At 33.7% G+C, this 9,618-nt stretch overlaps 1 protein-coding gene across 6 annotated transcripts in view; it reads left to right on the top strand.

The window, feature by feature from the left end:
- LOC145689943 (uncharacterized) overlaps positions 1–8,885 on the top strand; it is a 72,600-nt gene extending 63,715 nt beyond the window's left edge. For all 6 annotated transcript variants that reach the window (XM_081764306.1, XM_081764303.1, XM_081764308.1 and 3 more), the window contains exon 3: positions 348–8,885. In XM_081764306.1, the coding sequence (XP_081620432.1) occupies positions 348–1,791 (1,444 nt within the window). In that variant the 3' untranslated portion in view covers positions 1,792–8,885. The remainder of the gene's footprint in view (positions 1–347) is intronic.
- The last annotated feature ends 733 nt before the right edge of the window (positions 8,886–9,618 follow it).

Below are 9,618 nucleotides of genomic sequence, written 5' to 3' on the forward strand. Positions count from 1 at the left end.
TGTAAAGAATCACTAATTTAATATTTTGATTCAGTTTTTGTTCTTTGTACGTTTGAAACTATTTTCTGAGACAATCTTTTTTCTTCCATAGAGAAAATTACATTTCTTCCTTTACGGTACTCAGTACTTTAATCACATGTCAGTTAATTTACATTCAGTCGTAATATATTACACGATACAAATATTTTTTTTTTTGCAACAATTTACTATACATCCTACCTATTTTATATATGTTTCTTTATTTGAATTAAGTGATTTTCGACACCAGACTATGCTTTCCATTAGTATATTTTGTTATAATGTAGAACACAATGTAATGTAGAGCACTAAAAAAATTAATTTTTCAGTTATCGCCAATATTCACCATGTAAAATGTTTGGAAATGAAATTGAACTACATATAGGAACAACAAAATTCGATTCTAATGCGTCTCACACAGCTATGGAAGATAGTAAATATCCAGTAGTTGTTCTTCAACCATTGAAAGTAACGCATGTAAGAAAAAGTGAAGAAACTTTCTTCTCCATGTACTCATGTGCAAAGGTGGATAATTCAGCAGCTTTAAAGAAAAGGTCAGATAAATCTTACAACGATAGAAATATTCATTTTACGAGTCGCCCTTTCAAGTGTAATGATTGCGAAAAGTGCTACCTGAGAAAAGATTATCTTGCAAAACATATTAATATTCAACATCTTGGTAGAAAAATTTGGAAATGTAGTTATTGTCAGAAACGATTTCCTTCGAGAACGACTGATCACCTCAATACCCATAAAGGTATACGGCCTTATACCTGTAATACTTGTGGTAAGTGTTTCTCTCAGAAAGGCAATCTGGAAAAACATATGGTTGTACACACTGGAGAGAAAAGATTCCATTGTGAAACATGTGGAGCAAAATTTACGGAAAATGGAAGTCTACTTAGGCATAAAATATTACACTCGGGTAGAAAGCCATTCCAATGCAAATTTTGTGGTTCAGTTTTTTCGTCAAAAGGTAATTGTTACAAGCACATGAAGAACCATGTTTCTCGTGAAACATATGTTTGTGATGTATGTGGCAAATCTGTGAAAACAAAAACGGGACTTAAATATCATATAGAAATGCACATAAGCAAGAAGAAGTTCAACTGTGACAAATGTGGTGTTTTGTTAGGTTCGACAATATCCTTACGCAATCACATGAAACTTCATTTAAAAGGGACAAATTACACGTGCAGTGAATGTGGTAAAACGTTTCAGTGCAAACCCTATCTCAAACAACATGTAAAAACTCATAGTGGCATACACCCCTATGAATGTAGATATTGTTCGAAGCGATTCACTCAGATAGGTGCGCGCAATTTGCATGAGAATATCCATTTAGGAAAGAGAATGTTTTCTTGTACTCTCTGTGACATGAAATTTCGCCAAAAACATAGTGTAGGACTCCATATGAGAATCCATACGAATGAGAAGCCTTTTGAGTGCAGTGTCTGTGGTCGAAAGTTCGCCAGAAAATTCATTCTCTCCGAACATATAAAATCTCATACAAATCAACTCGAGTTCAGGTGCGAAGAGTGTGGAAAACGATTTCTGTCAAAAAGTAATCTTAAGAATCATTTGACGGTTCATATTGGAGAAAAACCCTTCAATTGTAATGAATGCGGAAAATGTTTTAGGTTAAAACACATGCTTCAAAATCATACGTTAATTCATTCCCGTGAACGACCATTCTCTTGTCAATTGTGTGGAAAAAGTTATGTCACGAAAGCACGCCTTAATTTCCATATGAAATCCCATAATCAAATATGATTAAGACACATCTAAACTCTTGCTTCCGATGTGCAGTGCATTTACCATTGTAACTTTTTTTTACTGAGGATGGTTAGTTGCATTATGTACGATATAACAATTTTATTCATAGTATTTTTACAGTTGGTTTGTACACTACTAAAATATAAGTGGTACTCCCTGGAGTTTTTTAGTTTCCATAAGAAATGAAAGGTTTAATGCATTTCTGTAAATGGAAACGAAATGTTGTATGAGTAATGATGTATTTTACAAATCCTGCTGTATAGTCTAATCGAGTTTAAATTAGGAACTACTAAAATGGTGCCACGAAGTGAAATACCTAGTTTAGTATAGTTGTATGTTCATTTCATTTGTAAAGACAGACATTTTTGTTTAAAACTTAAAAATTAAGTGAAACTATCTTCGTGTTATATCAGTAGCTGGTATAGACACAAAAATTATATAGTTTAATAAAGTATGTATATTATTTATTTTTACATGGACATTTAAATTCTGGTCAAAATTCCCTAAGTTGTTCTTCAAATCCTTACAAATTCGCTTATATCTCGCCCTCGTTGTTCCTCCTTTTGTGACTATTGAAACTGATAATATCGTTGTGTGCATATGCTACTGAGTCTTACCTGGTCTCATGGGCGCAGAGCACACTGAACGTTCTTGTCCAGGTGAGGTTTCCGTACCTGCAAACCTAGAACGTATCTTTATTGTTATGTTATTAGGGAGAGCATTTTGGGTGAATGAAAGGTACACAGTTTTCGAGGAGGAAATGTGCGAGTATAAAGGAAACATTCATTCACAGCAAAGACAGTGTGTGAGGCTTTAAAGCGAGTGCCTTTGTTTTCTAAACCGAATCTAATTTGAAATTTAATTTCCGATAAAATTTTGGGTTAGTGTTAGATTGGAAACAACACAGCCTAAAAGGAAACATTCAGATATGAGAGCAGAACGGTGTGTATATGTAATAGAAACTGCAACTGACTCGGATTTGCCAATAAATGAGTACTACTTATGGATTTAGTTCTATCCATTCCAGTTCATTGTAGTCGGTATTAACACTCACACTAACACTTCACTAATACACAGTTCTTGAAGGTTATTCAGTGACACTTGTTTTAGTTCGAAGAAGGCGGTGGAAGGCCTCTAGTCCATTAAACATCTACATTGCTTGGAGATCAACTCTGGGTGACGACCAGTTAGGAATCTGGACTCCAGCTTCGTAGACTGCGAGGCAACCATCTCTTCCTACTTTTCTGTGTGGGCGAAGTTTTCGACAATTTTCTCTCTTTTGGGAGGACCACGAGGGTGTCTCCTAAGGTTCTGAAGTACCCTAAAAGTCTATGACAGTCCTTTTCTCATTTTGGATATTTTCTTCTTCATATTCGTATATGCTTTAGTAAGAATAAAACAAATCGGAGTATCTCGCACACAGAGATGTTGCGCGGTTGAAATATCGAGGTAAAAAGCTTAGTGTTACAAGTTGTTGCTTCTATTTGTAACTTCGCTTGGCGTTGTTCGAAGGATCTGGCGTCCCTATCTCAGCAAATCAATTGCTTGTGATGAGAACGTTCTCTTCAATGTGTTTCCATCTTGTGTCTGCAGTTTCATTGTACGTTTTTTTTCTATCTTCTGCTCTATCTGCATGTTTGCTTCCGGCTAATGTTGAACTATTGAAAGCCAATTACGTGAGACACGAAAAGAAATCGTTTCTATGCAATGGAAAATTAAATTTAGAATAATCGCGTTTCTTGATTATTTCCTTTTTACTCTTTCTGATTTATTTTGTTTTCCTTTTAGAAATTACAAATTAGATCTGTTTTGTGATATTATTATGTACATACTGTAACTTTCTAGCTTGTACGGTCATAAGAAAGCTCCTATACAAGAAAATAATTTAAAGTTACAATTTGATACGAGACGTATATTTTAAATATAGAAAGATTCAAAGAAGAGACACAGAACTAAGAGAAATACTATACTTACAAGTAGACAACGAAACCTAACCGTCTGTTTTGCGTATTTGTTAATTGTTTTGCTGGTAGGTTTTTTTTTTTTTTTTTTTTTTACATTTCGTTATTTTGTGACTCTGAAATCAGTAGAACGATTACAATGTCGAACATCCATCGAAGTCAATATGGTATAAACAGCAACATCTGAAAATATTCTGCTGGTTTCCTTGAATGAAATTAACGAAGTTAACTGTCTTTTTCGCTTACGTGTCGATTGCCATCCCCCATTTCAAACAGTAATTTCGTTTGCTTATGTTGTGGGTCCAGGTAAATGGGAACGTTGCATTTTCGTTTAACATTGGGGCATAAAGATTATATAGCTCGTCCGATTAAAAATTTCCTTCACTTTAGAATGAGAACACCGTATTTGAAGACGGTTTTCCCTCTTACATTTTTTTAAACTCCGGTAATAGCAGAATTGCCATATGGATTTATATTTTACATTTTATTGTCATGAAATTATAGACAATACCTGCAGTATTGTGGTAACTATAGATATTCATTTACATAAATGTGAACAGTGGAAAATAAGATCCAAATTACCATTTTTCAACTTCTCTTAGTGACTTTTGAAATAGCGCAACAAAGGTACCAACAATGTAAAGGTAAACTAAAATAGGCTAGACTAGACTAAACTAGCGTGAAGATAGACGGTTTAGAGCATGGTAAGGAACTGACATTTTTCCTAAGTGAAATTATGCAAAATGAAAAACATGTTAATAGCTACAAAAAGCAGAAAACATGATTTATACCGTTACGCCACCCATACCGACTGCCAGGATAAACACAGGCCTACGCCACTTCACAACCAAGGAAAGTCAGTTGATCGACTTAGTGTTACGCGTATAAACGAGATGACTCACGTGTTTTCTTACTTTCATTAAGAATTCTCAGATTACTTGACTGATTTTAAAACTTCTTTCATCGATTATAAAGATAAAGAATACAGATGGTGTAACGTGTATTTTTTCTCTGGAATACTAGGCTAAAAACAGCTTTTAGCCCATAATAGTTTTCTTATATTCAAGAAGGCAGTCTGGGCAACTCCTGGACCAAGTTTAAAATTCTTTCACCGTTGAATACTTTTTAACATAGATATGGTGGTAAACTATACTATATTCCAGAGAGCGGTGCCTTGAGAAATTATAGGGCAATTTTTTATAAGTAAAAATAGAACTCCGAAACACAAATCTGATATTAAAGATTATTTCATCATTGGGAAGCTGATTCAATGCAAATCTTCATAGGATGTATTTTATTCTAGAATATTACCCCTCCAGCGCTTGCACTGCCATTGTTTTGTATATGTAAGAAGCAATCTGAAGAAATACTGAATCGCTTTTCTTAAAATCAACAGTTAGAATTCTAATACATATATTGATTGGGAGCACCTGTGCTATCATACGGAATCAGAAGGTAGAAGGAAGTATTTTTTTTTTTAAATATGTATGAATATTCTATATACAGGTTGAATGAATAATTTGTGGCCCAAATCACCATAGCTAAAATGTTCTGAGTTATTGTTTGCAACAAATGATAAAATCTATTTTTGTCGTGAATAGTATTAACCTTGAAGCGTCCATTGATGCAACTGCTGCTTTGAGGTTTTAAACCTCAATAGTCCCGCCCCTAAATAAGCTAGGAAGATAAATTTGGTATCAATGTGTAGCTGAAAGATGAGGGATTTTGCTAATATGTATTTCATATATCTCCAAGAGTACTACGGCGGAAGTTGGAAATAAAGTTTTTATTTTTTTAAATCAAGTTTTTTGCGAGCTATTTTTGTTCTTGGGGTTACACTCAAAAATTGATATATTAAGCAATGAAGTAGCCCACTATATTGTAATACTCTACATGTTGCTTATGTGGGTGAAGAAGAGGACAAATTTGGCCATTTTTTTGAGTCTTAGATTTTAAAGTAAACTATACTTCTTGGTCTAGAAGCTAACTCTTGTTGCTGTACATGATACGTAGAGCAAAAACGATGTGCATATAACGTGGCACTACTTGTGGGGGAAACAATCGTATTTTTCTCACATTAAAATGTGAGTAAGCAATCAATGAAAACAAATTCATGTACTAGTAATGGTGTCCATTTTAAAACCATTAACCACCCCTTTTCCCTTTTATAGAATATTTTATTTACAATCAGGAGCCAGTAAATCCACTTCCACCTTATTGACCTATTTTAACACCTACAGTAGAAATGGTTGTGAATCCTTTGAAATCTTTACGGTATGTAAAACAAAACGAGACTTTTAAAGGAAATATTGTATATGGTATTTTTTTTTTAATGAATCACAGAAAGGTAGGGAGGCTAAAGTGACCCTTCGTTTTTGTCAGAGCTCAACTCCAAACATTGAGGATAGTGTGAAAGCCTTAATACACAAGTGCACCTTATAATGTAAAAATTCAGTATCTTTTAAACTATGTATGGGCTTAAGTGGGGTATTTCTCTCCTTGTGACTATTTTTAATCCTGCGAACTGACGATTGTGGGATAACTTCAGAGACAATATACATAATATTGTAGCAAAATCAAATAATTTTTAAAGCAGGTTTGATTTTTTCTTTTATATCGGTAAAGGTGGATTTCATCCATCCCTTTATTCTCAAGTGATTTTAGCTCCATCCATGAAGATGATTCGAAAGCCTCATACAAAATATGCACCATACTGCATTAAAATCAAACTTTAATTTACGGATACTATCATTGAACGTTTTCTTTAAAAAAATAATATATCATTTCTTCCTTGGAGGCAGGGCCGGCTGTAGACATTCTTAACTGTAATGTAACAATATTTCAGCTCCCACACCTAAATGATAATACAAAGTAGAAAGTTGTAATGGAAAAAAATCTTCAAACATATGTTATAATTGCACATTCTTCAATATCTGTAGTCTCCCTGTGGATATTAACGAAAAGTGGAGAAATTACGACATTGGGTGTGGATGAATACTAAGCAAATTTCCGACATCAATAATTATTGCATACTTTTATTAAGGAAGCACAGGACACTACTAAGATATATAATTAAGATGTATTTTGACAAGTATAATTGGAACATAAAAGTCGAAACAATAAAAATTATGAGCTTCAAGTCTAACATTAGCACAGGTTTAATTCTGACAGGTATGCTCTTATGCTTCATTAAAACCATATTTACATAGTAATTTCTAATGATACGATTATGGTAATTAGCTTAATTTCTCGTTTTCTTTGTTACTGAAAAGTTCATCTTATAAAGACACTGTTTTGACTTTCAATTTGGAAAAATCTCTTATTGCATCCGTATGATCTCATTGAGTATGCCATTTTCAATGGCTATCACAGCTAGTCCTTTTAATCGTTCTTGGGATATAGTTGATCTCAAATAATTCTTTATTAATTTTAGCTTAAAAAATCCCCGTTCACCACTGGTCACGGACACTGGGAGAGTGAATAATATTCTGAAGCTTACAAAAATTTTTGGAAATGAATTCACGTAGCCATTTTTAATATGAAAAAGAATACTTGGCATAAGAGATAGCGGAGGTCAATATATGTGCAAATATTTGGAGTTTGTTGAAGAGATCTTTTGCATCAATGTTCCTCTGCATCACTCAACATAGTTTCAAGATTCATATTTCCTTCCTTCAAAACCTCTTTATCCTATATTTGAAGATTGTGTATTTGGTTTAGATATTTCAAAGCATTTACTATTGTTTTCCATATGTTGGAATCTTTCTTGTAGTGATGTGATACCTTTGTCAAGCATAACAAATAAAAGTTGACTTTGAAAGACGGTTTTCTTTTTTCAACAGGTTCATCCTCAGTTTCAAAAGAGAATTCCTTTTTACGCATGTTCCTTGGCGGATTTGAGTTTATTTTTGAAACTCAACACTGACTCCGATTTTGTCTCCAAGCTCTGTTGCGTCTGCAGTTATACCATTCATTCCATCATCAGACCTAATTTTTTCGAGAAACCCTTGGACATTTTGATGAGATTCATTGAACTCTGTAGATCGAAGGTGACATTTTGTAACATTTTATTAACCATGTTAATTTTAAACAGCATCACATGCCACGTGACTATACAGCAAACAAACTTGAAACTCTGCAATTTTCTAGCAGTTCCCAAAGCAGTGTTTCTGCCAAGTGCGTAATTTTTTTCCTTTTGGGAGGCTTTAATTTGCTCTGAATGGTACTTTAAGGATAATATGCGCTTCATACACAGCATAAATTTGCTCTGGATAGGGTAATATGACATCAATTTTCTCTCCCAGGGAGTGCTCTTGACAGGTTTTACTGTGAATGATGGTGAATGTTTAGTTAGAATTCTCCAGTTGTAATTTAATGCTGAAAAGGAGTTGTACACTCAGGGCAGACGGGTTGTAAGCGCCCGGGACGAGAATTACCAGGTTCCCCCCGATCGTGTTACGAAAAACAACGAGAGTTTATTCTGTACTCCTAAATATAAATATGGAATGTAAGATCACAATTTAAAATAAAAGAAGTCGGTATCAGTCCAGTCTTTTAAAGTGAATGGCTTTTGTAGTTAAAACATAAAAGTTAATGCAAAATGGTTTTGAGTTATTGAAATTGAATTCTATTGTTTATTTTGAACTTGGTACACATCAACATAGTAATAGCATAGAATGTACAAATAAATATTCAAATATGAAATTCCAAGATAAAAAGAAAATCTCGCAGAGGGCCGCAGAGAGTTCCAGTTAAATAATCCTAAACGATGTTTCACATTACCGGTAATTTTCAAGTTGAGTGCTCTGTCGGAAGTTCCTGAAGGATCTAATCTAGGTAACCTCTTCTGTCTTCTTGTTATTAACGATATTTCTCTATGTATTAAAACTTCTCAAGTTCTTTTTGCCGACAATCTCAAATTATACTCCAAAGTCAGTTCAATTGTTGACTGCGTGAAACTCCAGCAGGCTCTACAGAGAGTTCAAACATGGAGTGATAATAAATTAGTCCTGAACATGTCCAAATGTAAATCTTTATCTTTCACGAGGAAAGAAAATTGAATTAATTTTATCTGTACAATAAGTGGCACTTCCTGCTTACACGTCTACCCCAAATACTATCAAAGATCTAGGAGTTATATTTGAATGCAAATTAACCTTTCTTCACCACGTTGACGCAGTAACGAGTAGTGCATATAGAAACCTAGTTTAATTTATACAATAGGACAGGATTTCTAGAAAGAATCAACATTTATAAGGTTATATTTTTAGTATGTGAAGTCACAATTAGAATACTGTTGCACTGTTTGGACACCAAATGTCACTAAATACTCTAATGCATTAGAAAATATACCGTCTAAATTTTAAAAAGTATTTCCATACAAAAAAGTTTCTACCCAAAACATGTCTGCTATAATAACTTAGTAACGCATTTTAACTTTCAAACATTAGAAAAGAGAAGATGGTTGATTGATCTGTTGTCCTCACAAATTATTAAACGGTATAATTGACTGTCCAGAGTTAGTTTCAAAAGTATTATTACGTGTCCTAATAGGTAAGGCTAAAACAGCAAACACTAGGACATTCTATTCTAGAAAAGCAAGATCTAACGTATTCCTTAAGTCTCCTCTGTGGAGAATGTGTGCTTCATATAACGAAATGATTAGATTTCATGTAGATGTATTTAGTATGTCCGAAAACGAGTTTAAAACAATTGTCAGGCAATAACTTCTGCATAATTAACCCTTAACTAGTCGCGTGAAAAAAGTTACTTAATTAGTCGCGTGCGGAATTTTGTTCCGCATAATAACTACATAGTAAAACTCGTGTAATATTTGTTTTTTTTTAAATTTTTATTTAATTTT

Source organism: Thermobia domestica, chromosome 7, assembly GCF_964235325.1.
Source record: "Thermobia domestica chromosome 7, izTheDome1.hap1.1, whole genome shotgun sequence".
In the NCBI taxonomy this organism is placed as follows: Eukaryota; Metazoa; Arthropoda; class Insecta; order Zygentoma; family Lepismatidae; genus Thermobia; species Thermobia domestica.